General features: G+C 42.4%; 2 protein-coding genes across 3 annotated transcripts in view; one reads left to right on the top strand and one right to left on the bottom strand.

The window, feature by feature from the left end:
* NPR3 (natriuretic peptide receptor 3) overlaps window positions 1–2,361 on the bottom strand; it is a 67,453-nt gene extending 65,092 nt beyond the window's left edge. Inside the window, exon 1 of one of the 2 annotated variants that reach the window (XM_074356814.1) lies at window positions 978–2,361. In XM_074356814.1, the coding sequence (XP_074212915.1) occupies window positions 978–1,734 (757 nt within the window). In that variant the 5' untranslated portion in view covers window positions 1,735–2,361. The remainder of the gene's footprint in view (window positions 1–977) is intronic. The other variant, XM_010955562.3, reaches the window with a different exon arrangement.
* LOC123617013 (uncharacterized) lies at window positions 1,369–3,533 on the top strand. The gene is made up of 4 exons (XM_074356839.1): window positions 1,369–1,551; window positions 2,412–2,583; window positions 2,924–3,115; window positions 3,232–3,533. Exons 2-4 carry the CDS (start codon window positions 2,574–2,576, stop codon window positions 3,405–3,407), a joined length of 378 nt encoding a protein of 125 aa, XP_074212940.1. The 5' UTR covers window positions 1,369–1,551; window positions 2,412–2,573; the 3' UTR covers window positions 3,408–3,533.
* Window positions 3,534–17,285: the final 13,752 nt, after the last annotated feature.

The raw sequence follows: 17,285 nt of genomic DNA, 5'->3' as shown, positions 1-17,285 counted from the left end.
GGGAGCCGCGCTATGCTGGTATCTCTGCCCTCTTTCCCACAGGTCTACTCGGCAGGAAAATGAGCCAGGGGGCTTCGGTGACTATGTATCCGTGACCACCCGCTTCTCCTCCCGTTCCCTGTAGCCATAGCCACTATCCTCAGCCTTGAGCTCTTTGGCCAATTTGGTGGTTTTTCAAACCCCGAAAGACCTGCTGAGAAAATTTGGTTGGGGAACACGTGGAAGGGAGTTTCAGCACCCGCTTCTCCAGCGCGCACGCTCCCGCGAAACCTAGGTACCGGCGCTTTAGAGACGGTGATGCGGAACGCGCCAGGGGAAGTGAGTGTCGCCTAAATCCAGACACTGCGAGGCATTTTTGGTGGAAACCACAGAAGCCTGTTTATAAGGGGCTGGTGGGACCATGGAAGGAATGAGAAGGGCGATACAATGAGTCTTTAAAAGAAAGCTGGATCTGTAGGAGCAGCCCAGGAAACCCGGAGGCCGGAGCTGACCATGTGGCAGCACGCCGTCTGCAGAGCGTCGACATAGGCTCCCCAACTAAGAGGGGACGCACGTCGGAGAAGGACCCAGTAACAAGTTCTTTCAGCCTTGTGACGCTTTCAGACCCTGACTGAAGCAGGGCACCTGTAGTGCGCCCCTAACCGCAAGCCCGGTGCTGGAGACAGGGGAACGAGAAGGGAAAAAACCAGATTTGACAGCACCTGCTGGACCAGGGCAGTAGCGACCTGAGGACTCACATGCCCCTCCCCCAGGCTCCACCACCTCCCTGGGACCCTCTACGTACAACCCAACAAAGTCATGGGCGATGGTCAAAGCCACACGGTGCACACCCAGGTAAGTCCCCGCGCGCTCGCCTTCCCCGGGTCCTCAGTGCTGCAGGGGGTGGTGGGATCCGCAGAGGAGCGGACCCGCGCATAGGGAGAGCCGCCGAGCGCTACTGGATTAGGACCCGGAGCCCAGGGCGCACTCCTGCTCACCTCGCTCACTGGCCTGGATGTAGCGCACGATGTCGTCCAGATCCAAGTCTTTGGTCTCATCGAAATTGTAGGCGGACGTGTGCAAGCCCTCCTCCTGGAAGACCTCATGGACCCCCTCTAGGGTGAAGTAGCAGTTCCGCTCTAGCTTGTCGTCGCTGTAGACCAGCACCGCGCGACTCCACTGGTGGTGGCGGAAGAGGGCGAGCATCATCTCGCCCATCTTAGCGTACGCGGGCGCCACGCGCGTGAGGTGCGAGTACTCTGTGTCCTTATGCTGGAAGCCGGCGGCCAGAGCCCCTGCCGACAGCATGGGCAGGTCCCAGTGCGACGCAAGCCGGGCCACCGGCGCCGCCGCGTACTCGCACACTGGCCCCAGGATGAGATCGGGCTTGGCGCCCCGCGCCGCCGCCACGCGGTCCACCAGGCTGAAGAGTGCGCGGTTGCCGCAGTCCGAGTCTTCATAGGCCACCTGGAAGCGAGTGCCGGGTGGCAGAAGCCGACGCCCGGTCCCGTTGCCCTCCACGCTTCGCAGCGCATATTCGATGGCCGGCCGCACCCGGGCCAGGGAGAACAGGTAGGAGTCGTCTTGGGGCAATAGCACCAACACCTCGATCTTCTGTGGCGGCAGCGCCTCTCTCTCCTGGCGTCCGCCGCCCGGGCCCGCGCCCCCGCCGCCGCCGCCACCGGTGCAGCCGGCCAGCAACGCCCAGCCGAGCAGGACGCACGCGGAGAAAGTGAGCGCCAGCAGGGACGGCATCGTGCGGCAGGAAAGCGCCTGCCCTCGCTGCGGACTCGCCCTCTGCCCCCCACCCACCCTTCCTCTTCCCTCCCCACTCTCCTCTCCGAAGTCCCTGCGCCCCCTTGGGCGCCCTAAGAAAATAGAATACCCCCTTCACTAACTCGCCAAAAGATAGAAAGGAAGAGTCCTTCTTTGCAATGCCACTCGCTTAAAAAAAAGAAAAAGAAAAAGTTCGCCGGGTGTAAACCTGTACGCCTATAATATATTTATATATATATATATTTTATAATATATATATTCGCCTCCCTTTATATATACTATTTTGCTTAGAGGTGGCTTCTTATTTGGGCGTTGCTAAGGTTGCTTTTGAAAGCGTATTTGTAAAAGAAGAAAAAGTTAGACTTGTCCAAGTGCTTGTAATTGACGGTGCATCTCCCTCGCGTTTGATCTCATTGATTCGCGCCGGTTTCTGGATCCATAACCCGCGTTTAAATAGCGTGGCAGCGGCGGAGCGTGTTACCACACAAGGCGCGCCGAGGCCGGGCTTGTATTTCCAGCGGGTGGGAAGGGTGGGGGTGGGGAGTGGTGGGGGCTGGGCTGGGGGAGCCTCTCATTAACATTCTTACATCAGGGCTCCTCCCCGCACCCCTACTCTTCCCACCCCTCCCCTGTTCCTAACTCCCACTCCCCGCCAGCCCTTTTCCTTAAAGCCGCAGTCGCCCACGTCTGCACGGGCGGGAGCCCCACCGCGCCACACCGCCACCGTGGTCCCCGTCTCTCCCTGGCCCCGCACGCGGCAGCTCTCTCTCTCTATAGCTCCTGGCTTTGAAAATGGAAATGCGTTTGAAAGTAAAGAAATGCGCGCAGGTATACACAAACGGCGGAGAAAAAAACAATACAGGATTAGAGGAAGGGGGTGGTCCTAGAAATTGGTGGTTTCGTTGCAAAAAAAAAAAAAAAACAAAAACAAAAACAAAAAAAAACCTAGGTCTTGCTGGCTCTCACCTCTTTCTCACTCCGGCCACATTCCCTCCTGACGCGCCAGCTTGGGGCGGGCACTCGACCTTCCCGGTCCCCTGGCGCAAGGTCAGTGAACAGGGACCAAGGTCAGGGTGCAGACAGCTCGGTCGGGGACCTTGAACGCCCAGCTAGCCCGGGCGTCCTCGCACCCCTGCCTCCCCCGCCCCGCGCGGTCCTCCTCTCCCAGGGCCCCGCGAGTTCGCGCTGGAGCCGCTGTACGGCCAGGAATCCAGTGTCCCCGTGCACCGACACCTCCACAGGCGAGAGCAGAAAAGCGAAACTTGTTGCCCTCAAAGGCGAGAGAACAGTTCTTCTGAAGGTGTTAGAAAGCTTGAAGAGCATCTCCAAGGCGTCCTCTGGGCTTTGTTTGCTAAACCAGGTAACTAAATAAAGAGACCTTCCTCCTAAAGCGTTACGCGGAAGGTCCCCTGGGTGCAGGCGCGTCCTCCTCTCCAAGTTGTGAGCTCAGAAATCCAACCGCTTCTGCTCCCCCAGCGCGCGAGACCCTGTGCTCCGGGTTCTGCAAGGCCGAGAAAGGTCTTGCATCCGAGAGCCAGTCTTGCCACGGGTCACGGCCACAACAGCGGTGGAGACGAGGATGGAAACGGCCATGGAGAAGTCCGTGGCCCGAGAGCCTCGGCAGAGTCTGCCGCGCTGCAGGGAAGGTCTGAATGGAACTTAATCCTCTGAAAGTGGTAACACACCGAGGTCATTTGCAATGTGAACGTGCTACATTGGACGGGAGAATTCTGACACTTAAGCCCCGCAATTTAAAATAAATTGAAAATGTTTTAAAATAGTCTTTCATTTGACTAGGCAACCGTGTCCACAAATTTATGTTAGTCTTAGACCAACGCCCTCTTTCGGCAGGAACTTGCAGCCGACTTGTATCCCCGATGACACCTCCTCAGACGCTGAGTTTGCTTTTTGTTTGTTTTTTTTTTTTTTTCTTTTGTTTTGTTTGACGCTGAGGCCCCAAAGAGCAATCGCTCTCATTTGTGACGTTGAAAAGGCAAATTGGGGTTTTCCGGAGATGTTAGCAAGTTTGGCCATCAGCGCTCATCGTCGTCAACAGCACCCTCCTTATCGCTCTTTCTGGCACCATAAATGTAATTATGAGTAACGTTTCGTGTTCCAGGGCGTTTAGAGTTCAGATTATGCACTATGATCCCTGAATCTTCAGGTAGGGCCTTCTAACTGCTACGAAAACTTTCATTTGTGTTATTAGCAATGCTAACCAGTAGCAAAAGAGGCATCTATAGAATTAAATTTCACAAAGAGTGTAGTCGATGCACACACTGGAAATTGAGATTTAGAGCTTCACAGCGGTTAAATCCTGAAATCCTAGGAAGAAGGAAGGGAGGGGAAGTAGGAAGGAAGGAAGGAAGAAAAGAAAGGAGGAAGGAAGAGGAAAAAAGGAAGGAGAGAGAGAGAAACAACAGGCTAAGTCCTAAGTTCCAAGAGTCTTAATGGATTTGGAAACTGGTTGCCAGGAGACTGGACGGAATCAGGGTTTACTATTACTGCTCGCTATGCCCTGTGTCTGGGGAATACTGGCCAACGGCGATATGATTCTGCACACTGCGTAGCGTGGGCTTAGTCGGAAAGTCTGGGGTTTCAGTGGCACCGGGTGTGAACGCCTCTCCCCTTCCAGGCGCTGCCCAGCCGCGCCAGAGGTCACAGGCAGGGCAGTGCCTTTACGTTTGAGTAGTGCAGCCTCTCGGTGACCTTTGGATAAGAGGTCTCAACTTCCACTCTGTCACTCAAGAGCACTGATGTAGCTGTGGAAGGGAAGAGCCCCCAAACTAGACGGAAAAACTAGAAAAGTCAGTGTTTCCTCTCTTAATGATGCTCAAAGCACCCCTTACATTTTTCCATTGAGCAGAAATTAGGATTTTTTTTTATTGAGGTATAATTGACATATTACATTAGTTTCAGGGATATAACATAATGATTTGATATTTGTATATATTGTGAAATAATCACCACAGCAAGTCTAGTTGACACACAAAAATTTTTTTATTGTGATGAGAACTTTAAGATCTGATCTTAGCACTTTCAAATATGCAATACAGTATTATTAACTAAGGTCACTATGCTCTACATTACACACCCATGACTTACTCACTTTTTAGAAATGGGGATTTTTAAAGAAAGTTTTTCAAATGAAAATAGGCACAAGATTATAAGAAGACCCACCAAGTACTATATGTATTTGGATTTAACATCACAAGTTTATTCACTTTCCATCAAATTAGATTTTTCCCAGGCAGCTGAAAATGTGTGCAGATATCATGAAAATCATAGAGTTCTCCAGCACTAGGGCTGGAAAAATTTTAGAAGTCACCTAGCCTGAGACCCTTCACTCTCTAGGTGAAGAATCTAGGCCAAAGAATATAAATGGCGTACTTAAACACCTCTTCATCCCCTAAGGATATTTGTAAATAGAACTGGATTAATGTACCACCCATTTATTACACCATACAAAAGAGGGTTGGGAACAAAGATAAATTTCATTAAGGAGTAACATTCTTTATATCAAAATTTTATTTTATATGTAGCTAACTTTTGAAAGTATGCAGCATAGAAAGTTACTCGTAGATTATAATATAATTTTTGCAGCATCATAATCATAAAGATGAATCAAACCAAGAAACAGCTCATCCCTTGGACTCTATTTTTAAATATTGCTCCTTTCAATTCTGTAAAACACTAGGATGGAAAAAGAAAGAAGCTTTTTTTTTTTAACATTCAAAAGATTACTAACCTTTTCACTGAGTTCATACTTTCTGGCTACAATTACTGAATGAAAACAAAAGAAAGTTACAGGGACATGCTGCAGAATAAAATAAAATTAGCCTAATGAAAGGCAATGTTAGCCCTAAACGTCATACTACAGAAAGTAGTGAACTTTTTATAGAATTTAGAAATGTTTTCATCAATATCCACAAACCATATTTGTTTTAACTTCAAGTTACTAGAATAAAGGGGCAAGTTTTCTATAAAGTATTCAACTCCCTGTTTTTCAGCTCTGTGAAATGAAGCCATGTCTATATGGTATTCCTCTGTCACCAGGGAAGACCGCATTATATAGGGAATCTCAACAGGTGATTCTTTGCAATGTGTTAGAAATGCTATCAGAAGGAAGTTTTCTCCACCATTTGTAATAGTCCATACTATGGTCTTCTTCCTTAGAATCCTGGCATCAACTGCCAAAGGAAAAGGCTCTCAAAGAGAATCTCCTCTCTTTTTAAGCCAGCCCTGGAGTCACAATGAAGAATCCCCCTATGTAGCCTGCAGCCCACAAAGAAAGTATCTTCTGGGGACAGAATTGTTGAAAACACACTTCCCCCTAGAGGCAGAAAAGATGAAAGAATAGTACACATAATCCAAGAACATCTCTGTCATTCATTGAGCGTTGAGATTTTATTTTTAACATATAATTGATCTTTTAGAGGGAACCATTCAAAATGTAGAGGGGAAAGCAATGAAAGGCGAAAAATTAAAGCCTTGCCTCTAGGTTTTTAGCTTGCCTTAGCAGGGACTCAATTAATCTCTCTTCCTCTTATATACAGTATTTGCCAGCACTATAAATAATAGCAATTACATAATTTTTATATTTAAACTTATGATTCAATTTCAGTTGAAAATGCAGTTAAATGTGGCCTTGAGGGGTCCTTCTGAAAGTGCAGCTCTAGCAGATTTCTCTCTTTATGGTCAGATTTGTTTCTGTATCACTGTCCTCTTAGGTTTCCATTAACTACAATCTCTCTTCATTTCTTTGGAGATATTTGGAGATAAAATGACATTGGAAACACTTCTGAAAAATCTAGAACTCACCTGTGATTTAACCTGAGTGCTGGCATGAGGTTTTCTAGGATGTGCAAGCTATATTAAGAATTCCCCCAGATGGGGAGGGTATAACTAAACTGGTAGAGTGTGTGCTTGGCATGCACGAGGTCCTGGGTTCAATCCTTCATACCTCCACTATAAATAAATAAATAAATTACCTCACACACACAGACACACACACACACACACACACACACACACACACACACACAAAATTCCCCAGAAACTAAAAACATCCTAAATCAACTGCACTTCAATTTAAAAAAAAAAAAAATTCTCATCATTGATTTATAGACAGGGTATTTAATATAAACCATTTTTAAAAATCAAACAAAAATGTGTAAGTGCCTCAACTTCATGCATACCCATTCTGACTACATTTAATTGGTTTATTTAGTTGTACATTATGTCATTTCAAAAAGGCTTTAAGAAGGAGCATAAAAATGTAAAGTGGAATTTTAGAGAATTTTCCTCAGGGCAAAATGCACAGCAATTGCATCCTACTCTCTTGGACTCTGCTTTTTTCCTTAAGGCTTTACTAACAGTCCCAAGCCTCAGCAACATTCTCCTCTCCAATCTGAGTGCCCCCAGCATCCCTCGTGGTTGTGATCATACTCAGTTTTATTTCCAGTTACCAGGAGGCAGTCTGGGTGGGCATTCAGTCCTCAGAGTGTATCCTGTGGGAACAGTACCCATTGAGAAGTCTCACGATATGTCCAGAGATTGTGTCCTCACCAATTTGCCCTTCGGTTTCCTCAGTTTCCTCAGTTTTCTCCTTCTGACATGGAGATAGTGATCTTGTCCTGGTGTTGTAGAAGTAAGGGTCAGGCAAAAATAGACGGACAGTTCTTCATATATAGTAGGAAATTAACAAGTGGCAGGAAACTATGCTCAATATCTTGTACTAACCTAAAATGAAAAAGAATATGAAAATGAATATGCGTATGTACATGCATGACCGAAACATTATCCTGTACACCAGAAATTGACGCATTGTAATATATTGTGACATTGTACTTCAATAAAAAAATAAATAAATGGCAGCTCTTGTTATTACATTCCTTTCACTGACGAGTAAAAAGTACTATGCCAAATAAGTGTTCAACCAGTATTACATAAATTCATTGTGGAAAGAAAGAATGAATTCAAAACCCTAAATGATACAGCTTATGCATACCTGGTTTGGAGTTACCTATTGTCCATTCATAACAGATCTTACTTAATCATGTTTCGAAATAGTGGCTTCCTTGGAGGAACCCTTGTGGCAATCACTTTGATACTGGCCCTGAATTCCCAAACTCGGATGTTTCCTGGTGAGCTTGAGACAAGAGCTTGTTCGATGTCCTGTCCTTTACATCGTGAAGCAAAGAGAACAAGGGCTTGTGTTTGCTGCCCCACAGCTGCCCTACCCAGCTTTACGATTTCCCCAGGAACTCAAGCTAAAGGGAGCAAGGGGAGACAGGGTAAATCAGAGAGTGATTTTTAAAAAGGAAAAAATAGAAGTGGCTGTGCAAAGGGGCTGGACTTTGAAGGTGAAGGGGAGCAAACACAAATTGTATGGGAGCACAAAGAGGTTTGTACTGGAAGGAATGTATTTAATGTCTAGATCGTGGATATTATCATAAATAATGAGAACAGAGTAGAATGTCCTAGTGGACTAAGTAGCCAGGCCATAAAAATGTCAGGCCCAGAGCTTAATGCTCGTGTCGAATTCAATAAACCTTTTTAAATATCTAGTGTGTCAAGGACAGTGGACTTTCTCTTGCTTAAGTCTCTCATATCAGACATCCATTTGTTTTGTTTGGGGGTATGACTTGACCCAAGCTATATTTAAATCTATGTGATAATCATGTTATAACAGTCAAATGTGCTATATTTAAGAAAAACATTATCAAGACAAAAATATATCAAATTTCAAAAACATCTTTTAGAAATCATTTTCCTGGTGTTATTACATCACAGTATTAAAGAGTTTATACTCTAGTGGGGAGGGTATAGCTCAGTAGTAGAGTGCGTGCTTAGCATGCACAAGGTCCTAGGTTCAATCCCCAGTACCATTAAAAATATGTGTATATAAATCTACTTGCCTCTCTCCCCAAAATTTTTTTATTAAAAAAATTTTTAAAGAGTTTAAACTCTAAATTAATCTGCATTAATCCATTAGAATATAAACCCCATGAGGGCTGGGATTTTTTTTTTCTTTAATCAGTATTCCCTCCTTCAAAAATGACATAGTAGGAGGCACTTGAAATTTTATCTCACCAATGATAAATCCAAAGAGTGCAAATTTGCAATAAAACAAAATTTAGAAGACAAATAAAGCAGTTAAAGGAAAAAGATAATTCAAAGAGAAATTAGCATATATATATATATATATATATCCATATACATAAACTTCCAGAATAATTTTTTAAACATTCAGATATCATCATGTTGGATTTATGATTGTGCAAACAATATAGAAGGCAACGATCCTAAATACCAACTTCAAGAGATCTTAACACATTAATATAGCAGCACCTCATCACTCATACCTAATTCTTGATTATTTTCCTTGCTAAGATATTGCAGTATCCTTTTAAAAAATTATTACATTATCTTTTGTAATGCTATGAGCAGGAATTCAAGGTGGTGAGGAAAATTTGTGTTACTACCTTGTGCAATGTAGTGAGATAAAGTTTTTTCTTTCTTTCCAGCAAGTACATTCCATGAGGTATTAAATCTTGGATAGCTGATGCATGAGACTAAAATAGAATAGAATGCCATGAGGAAAACATCAGGAAAATTCTTGACATTTGCCCTCACGTATTTTTGGTGACCATGTTGTGACATCAAATTTCGTCCTGACATTAGTAGAGAAAACTGTTCCATCAAGCTAACATTGTTACTTTTCAATTGTTGGTAACTTCTTTGACAGTAAATTTTTTCATTTTCTCTTCATCCATCCTACAAAAACATCCCCTTTTCAGTCTTTGTGGGCTTTTTCCCTACTGACTGCCTGGGGAAAATGGTAAGGATTATTTTAGCCTGAATCCTGAAGACTTGAAGACTCTTGGAAGTCTGGATGTAAGATATGGAAACGGCTTTCTACTTGGGCAATTTCTTGTATGCAAGTGTATGTAAGTGTACAAATTGTCTCAAACTGCAAATCATTCATGTACTAGTGAATCACTTTGGGTTTTTTTTTTTAACCTCAGATGCAAATTTTTTAATTAACCATAGCCTCAGTTCTTGGCACACTCATGATCAATGTATGACATTCTTGTTTTATTTTAACTTTTCCCCTTCATTGCTCTCTTTATATTCCTTTCACTCCATAGGATCCTCTTTACGTGTTTAATTTACACCATAGATAAGTCTATATTCTTGAAAGACAGCATCTCTTCTGTATGCATATGTTATTCCAATATAGAAACTGTCTTATGCTATTTCTTATTTTCATGGAGAGTACCAGGGATAGATCTTAACAAAAGTATTAGGTGAAAAATCTACATCATTACTTTCATTTTGTTTAATTTTTAGAATTGGTCATCTCTTTTTCCCAACTTTATTGAAGAATTTGTCAAATATAATTATACATATTTAAAGTGCACATGATGTGATATACATTTTGGAATAGTTACCAAGATCAAGATAATTAGCATATACTTCACTTCATATAGGTTATCACTTTGCACGTGTGTGGCGAGAATGCTTAAAATCTACTCAACAACGTTCAGGTGTACAATACGAGAATGTACATTTGATCCTCAGAGCTTACTCTTCTTAAAACTGAAGGTGTACCCTTTGACCTGCATCTCCTAATCCCCCTCCCCCCAACACCTGGCAACCACTATCCTACTCTCTGTTTTTATGGAATTTGCTTTTTTTTTTCATTCCACATGTGATAGCATACACTCTGCCTGGCTTATTTCACTTAACATAATGTCCTCCAGTTTCATCCATGTTGTCACAAATGGCAGGATTTCCTTTTTAATGGCTGAATGGTATTCCACTGTATAATCACTGTAACACATACACGTATATATCACATTACTCATTCATTTGTTGAAGGACATTTAGGTTGTTTCTGTATCTTTGCTATTGTGAGTAATGCTGTAATGAACATGAGAGTGCTTTTTTTTTAATTCTTAAATCCACAGCCTTGTGCTTGGGGGTATGACCAACCCATAACCCTGACCCAAGCCATAACTTCTCTGAGCAATAGCCAATATGTCTGTTTTCTGTTTCTGCATAAAGGCCTACCATGACTTAAGACAGCAACCATTTATTTACTCATGATTCTGCATCTGAGCTCAGCTGGGTGGTTCTTCTGGTATTCTTCATCTAGGATTTCTCACATGACTACAATCACCTGGAAGTTCATCTAGGGCTGGAAGACCCAAGATGGCATCACCCACATGCCTGGATATTAGCTGGGGTTACCAGCTAGAAAGTCTCAGGCCTCATCTATACAACCTCTCCAACAAGATGGCCTGGATTTTTGACACAGAGGCGACCCAAGATTGCAAGTCCCAGAGCAAGAACACATATCAAGTCTCTTGACATTTGCTGATGTCTCATTGGCCAGAGCATGTCACACGGCCAAGCCCAGAGTCACTGTGGGAAGGCGATACATAAGGGAGTGAGTATAGGATGCATGATTCATTGGTGGCCATTAAAATAACAATCTACCATGCTAGTAGACAGTTCTACAACATATGACCCTAAAATGGAGAGTCATACCTAGGAAAGAGGTATGAGTCCCTGGCCAAAAACTGAAACCAAATAGGACAAACCCGGAGAAGTATTTGGTTCTTCTGGCTTGAGCCAGCCTGGAAGACTGAGGGGGCACCAAGGTGATAGATTCTAAGATGACAATTCGCTGTGGATTCTGGAGAGAAACTCAAAGTACAAACAAAATACAGGCAATGTGGCGTTGGGTTTTTGCCAGTTCTTTAAAGCTAGAGGACATCTACTGAATAGGGCTGATCCTTTGATTTTTCTGCCCTCCAGCTGCAAGGAGAGCCAACTTATATGCTGCCAGAAAGGCCCTCTGTCTTTCATACTTAACCTTTAATTAATAATATCTCAGTTTTTTATTATCTTACTCTATTTCATTAATTTTCCCCAAGAATAACCATCCAATTCCACAGTTCTTCTAATTATTACTTCCACCAAATTTCTCAAACATCAGTGGTATTGCCCCTACCTCTGCACTCCTTTCCACAATCCACCAATAAATTCCTTTCCATTGGTATGCATCCCAATATACCAGTGATGAACGTTTTAATGAATGCATTGTTACAAACCAGGTGTGATCAGTGTTCCACTTGCCAGCAGTGATCCTGTCCTCAGTGCCAGTCAGCTGGCAGGTGATCCTGCTCCAAAATCTCATTGTAGGGTCAGCTTCCTCAAACCACACCTGGCATCAACTGTCACAGATGTGGTTCTCTGGGAAACATACCCTAAGAGGAGATTTGCATGCAGAAAGTTTCTTGGTAAATGTTCTCATGATGGACATCTGTAGGGGAGTGAAGGCAGGAGAATTAGGCAGAGGGAGGGGTTGAGCTGCAATGCAATCCCGCCTAGAGTCCTGGAGCTGGAATGCCCAAATTTGAAGCAATGTGTCCAAATTCACCTTGAAGGCTGACCCCAGGGAAAGGCATGAACTTGGATGAAGTGTCTTTCTTCAACTGAATGCAATTCCTAGAGACCAACTCAGCTGACCTCTCTCAGTTACCAACACTCCCAGCAACTGGTAGAATGAGTGTCTCTCTGCCGTAAACTGGGGATCTGGAAAGCACACGACACATTCAGGACAGCCAGGGAGACATCACAAGTGAAATGGCCTCTTCAATATCAACAGGAATGAAAGAATCCAATATATTAGAGAAGCTGGAAACAAAGAAGCAGTACTTAACCATCAGAGGTAAAGTAGAAACACATGATTACTATTATACAGGACCAAGGCTAGGGTGACGCAATCAAGACACATAAAACACAAAATTTAAGGAGACATTTACTCTCAAGGTTGCACCAGTGAAGGACTCTGCACCCGTTACCCTGACTATGAGTGCCTCCTTAGATTTTGTGTCCTAGGCATCTTGCTTGCCTTACCTTCCTCCCATTCCTGCTATTATAGACAGTAAAGTCATCACTGTAATCAAAGTGGTCTGATCCATGTGAAACTTTTCATTTAACATTTGGTCCCTGGAATAAAAAAATAAAGTTAAACTGCCAAGATCCTACTTAGTTTGAATAAAAAAGACCAAGTCCTAAGAGTAGCTTGAGAGTAGCAACACTTAGCCCAATTTTCAGTCCTGAATCTATTCACAGAGTCAGCAAAGAAAAGTCTGGGTTCCACTGAGGAAAGAAGCAACCAGAAGTAACACTACAAGTACTGTGACTCTTCTTCTGACTCTTCTCCAAAGGGACCTTTAGCTATTCATCAGTATAATCATGCACTAGGAAGAAAGGGAAATAACCAAAACTTTGAAAAACTATTGTGACAGTGAATCTAGGGTAATTCCAACTCCCAGAGCTCCCAGATTATCACTGCAGTCTACCAATCACAGTAGAGATAACAGAAGACGTATGATGTGCTGACCTTTTTTTCAACCTTATCCACCTCACCAGTGGTCCAATGAGACTGCCATACCATCCGTGATTACTGAAAATACAGATACCCTCAGCAACTAAAGAATACTAGCATTGGCTTCCCAATCCATGGGATAAGAACTATTTTAGCAGACAAGACCAAGCAGAACCTCAAGAGTTTCCCTTCCTTTCTAAAATTATAAACCAAAAGCACTTCTGCATTTCTGAGAAATTACTAAGATTGGAGGCATCATGAACTAATTTTTGTATGTGAGGAAAGAGGATGATTCCTATCACACGTCCATTGATATGTCCAGTATGTCTGAATGAAAAGAGATTAATTCTGGGGAAATGACAGTGAATTGTTTGATGTTAAATCACGTGGAGACAGCATTTGTAGTTGTCCAAGCACATGTGAGCAAACCCAACAGCCCCCTGGAAACTGTTATGCAGCTACTGACGTAAGTTATTTCTCCAATCCAGGAGTTAGCAAACTTTTTCTATAAAGGGCACAGATGGTAAATATTTCAGACTTTCCAGGCCAAATAGTATCTGTCTCAACTACTCAACTCTGCCATTGTAGCATGAAAGCAGCCACAGACAACCCATAAATGAATGGATACTACTGTGTTCCAGTAAAATTTGGTTTACAAGAACAGTCAGAAAGCTGTAATTTGCTGGTGCCAGCAAAAACCTAATAAATTAAAAACTCCAGATTAAGTTTCTTTGATCTGGCAAGGAAAGCAGTATACTTTTATGATAGCACCTCAGGTGTACTTCAGCCCCCTAGCTTGAAACATAACTAATTTTGCAGGGACCTTGACTACCTTAATATCTCATAGGTCATCACACTGATCAAGTACTTTGTAACATAGTAAGGGTATCTGGAAACATAAAATGACAAGTAACATTAACATCAACTAGAAGTAGACTCTGGAGTTACAGCCTCCTCCTCACCCCTACACCCAAGTGGACTTGAAGGACAATGGGAAAGATTTTACCCATCTACTTTACCTGGAAAGAGATATTACCTGAGTAGGAACATTTGATTTATGTATATGGCAGCCTGCTAATTGCTTTCCAAAATTCACTGTTCCCTTCATCTTTAGTGATTCCAACTGGGCACATTGCTTGATGTGGACATGTGATTAATGATGAGATGCAAGCAGCAACATCATGTGTCACTTCCAGAAAAGTTTATAAAAGAAATCAAAGTTTGCTATTCCCCCACCCCTTCCTCCTTTCCCCAGTTAGAAGGTAAACATGATGTCTAGAACTTTAGAAGCTATCTTAGAGCAAGAGATGAGGATCATGCCTAAATAAGATGAGGCAACATGCGCCCCAGTGTTCACAGCAGCACTATTTACAATAGCCAAGACATGGAAGCAACCTAAATGTCCATTGACAAATAAATAGATAAAGAAGTTGTGGTATATTTATACAATGGAATACTACTCAGCCATAGAAAAGAACAAAATAATGCCATTTGCAGCAACAGGGATGGACCTAGAGATCATCATTCTAAGTGAAGTAAGCCAGAAAGAGAAAGAAAAATACCATATGATGTCACTCATATGTGGAATCTTAAAAAAGGAAAAAGAAGACTGTAATGAACTCATCTACAAAGCAGAAATAGACTCGTCGACAATCTTATGGTGACTGGGGGAAAGGTTGTGGGAAGGGATAAATTTGGGAGTTCAAGATTTGCAAATATAAACTACTATATACAAAAATAGATTAAAAAACAAATTTCTTCTGTATAGCACAAGGAACTGTATTCAATATCTTATAATAACCTTTAACAAAAAAGAATATTAAAATAAATATATGTATGTGTATGTATGACTGGGACAGTATCCTGTGCACCAGAAATTGACACTTCATAATTGACTATACTTCAATCAAAAAAAAAAAAAAAAAAGATGAGGCAGTGATAACCCTGGGTGGTCCAGCTCAAGACTTCTTTAAGTAATAAACTTCTTTCTACATTGAGTTTCTCTGTTCCATGCAGCTGACCTTAATCTAAATTCACATGATGGGAAAAGACTAATGGAATGACCCCACAGTCAGAGTTTTGGTCAGAAAAAAATTTGAAGATCGCAGACAGATTTGGGGACAAGGTATATTGATAGACATTTTGAATGGGCCTAGAGTATGAGAATATTTCTGTTCCATGTCAATGCTCAGCAGAAAGTTCCTAGCCTGGAGAACACTCTGAGTTATCACGTGGGAAAGATGACTTGGTCTAGCAGCTTCCTTCCCCAGCCACTACATGGCTGTTCAAAGGATGCAGGAACAAAGGGCCCATGCTGGCAGGAATGGAGGTAATGCCTCAGTTCCACAAAATTGAACTTGCTTTGGCAAAACTGACTTAGCTACTGTTATTGTGAGTACCCAGCTTGCCAGCAGCAGTGCCCAACCTTGAGATCACCATTCTTTGGGTGAACCATCCACCTCTCTGAAGGGAAGGTAACTACACTGGACCCCTTTCTCCAGGTAGCAACGTATTTTCACTGGAATGTATATTTATTCTGCATTTGGATTGATTTCCTTATTCACAGTGCTTCTGCTGGCTCCACTATCTATGGAGTTACTGTCATGGTCTCCTTCTCACCATTACTTCCAACCAGGGAATTAACTTTACAATGAAAACAGGTAGGCAATAATCTCATTGCATAAAAATCGCATTTGGGTGGCCATAGACATATTATCGTCACATAAAATCCAGGAGGCCCCTTGTTTCATGCAACTATTCAAAGATGATGAGGCAAAATAATAGATTGTTTTCTTCTTTTGAACAAAGAAAAACCATGAAGACCCAGTTAAAAAACAAGGAAAATAAAAATAAATTGCAATACACAAAAGGCATTCTGTATTATGGGAAAAAAAAATCTTTGCCCACACAGTGTACAGAGCCTCAGGGCTTGGGCAACCCTAAAACCTCAGATGCACAGCAACCCTGCATGGATGTTGCTGTAAACTGGGAAAGTGTGCGAAGGATAAGCACAGAATTGGGTCCCCAGGCAGCTTTAGAATGCTACGGTTAAGAAGCGAAGGAGAAAGTATGGCCAGAGCCTTTACTGTGGTTTTTGAGGGGAGGGATGGATGAGACAGGATTGGCAAGTTTGAGCAAGCTCTGAATTGAATAATTTGAATAATTTTGTAGGGCTGTGGGCTGTAAGGGTGGTCTCCAGTTGTCTAGTCCCTGATTTAGGGCAGGGAAATATTGGTTTTGTGTGACTTAAGTAAAGGAGGTGACAGGGGATAGGGTCTTTGGATGGCTTAGTGTGCAGATGAAAGTTCCACTCACAGGAGAGTCGTTTGCTCTCTCTAGGAGTCAGCTCACCGTGGGAGGGGCAGTCTCTCCCTAGCCAGCGAGACCTCCCCAAGATTTCAAAGCATCATAAAATATACAAAATAAAGGTCAACTATTAGGTAAGTTGTTCTTAGGCAGAGTTAACCAAAACCAGGATATCAAAGTAGAACAGCTATTTGATAGTAAGTCATATGGGAAAAAAACCAAGAGGAAACCTGTGTAATCTGTAGATTTTACATGTGGTTCTGTTCCAGACATTGCTCAGTGCTGGTGGAATATGTTTCTGAACTAATCACCTAAATCACAAAAGCATAATTAAGTTCAGGAAGTTTAACATTATTGTAAAACTTCTCCCCAATTTAAAAGGTATATATAGGGGGGAGGGTGTAGTTCAGTGGTAGAGTGCATGCCTAGCATGCACGAGGTCCTGGGTTCAGTCCCCAGTACCTCCATTTTAAATAAACAAATAAACCTAATTACCTCCCCCACAAAACAAACAAAAAAAATTTTAATGAAAATAAAATGTATATATATTTCTTTCCATGTTAATATTTTTTCATTTAAAGATATGTTACTTTTTTGATAAGAGTTTTCTTTCTTTTCTAGGTTGTGGATTAGTTTAACAGAACAAAAATTTAAATATGTTGATTAGCAAAACCTATCATAATATCTAGAAACAAAACAATCTAAACTTCCAAAGAGAAGAGTTTTCTATACATTGAAACATGAAACAGATGTTTAAAATATTGTTACTGAAGAATAACAAGTATTTTCAATATACTTAATAAAAATGTAAGTTACA

The sequence above is a fragment of the Camelus bactrianus genome, chromosome 3, assembly GCF_048773025.1.
Source record: "Camelus bactrianus isolate YW-2024 breed Bactrian camel chromosome 3, ASM4877302v1, whole genome shotgun sequence".
Lineage (NCBI taxonomy): Eukaryota > Metazoa > Chordata > Mammalia > Artiodactyla > Camelidae > Camelus > Camelus bactrianus.
Note: the sequence above shows the minus strand (reverse complement) of the source record. Positions and strands in the feature narration are given on the sequence as shown.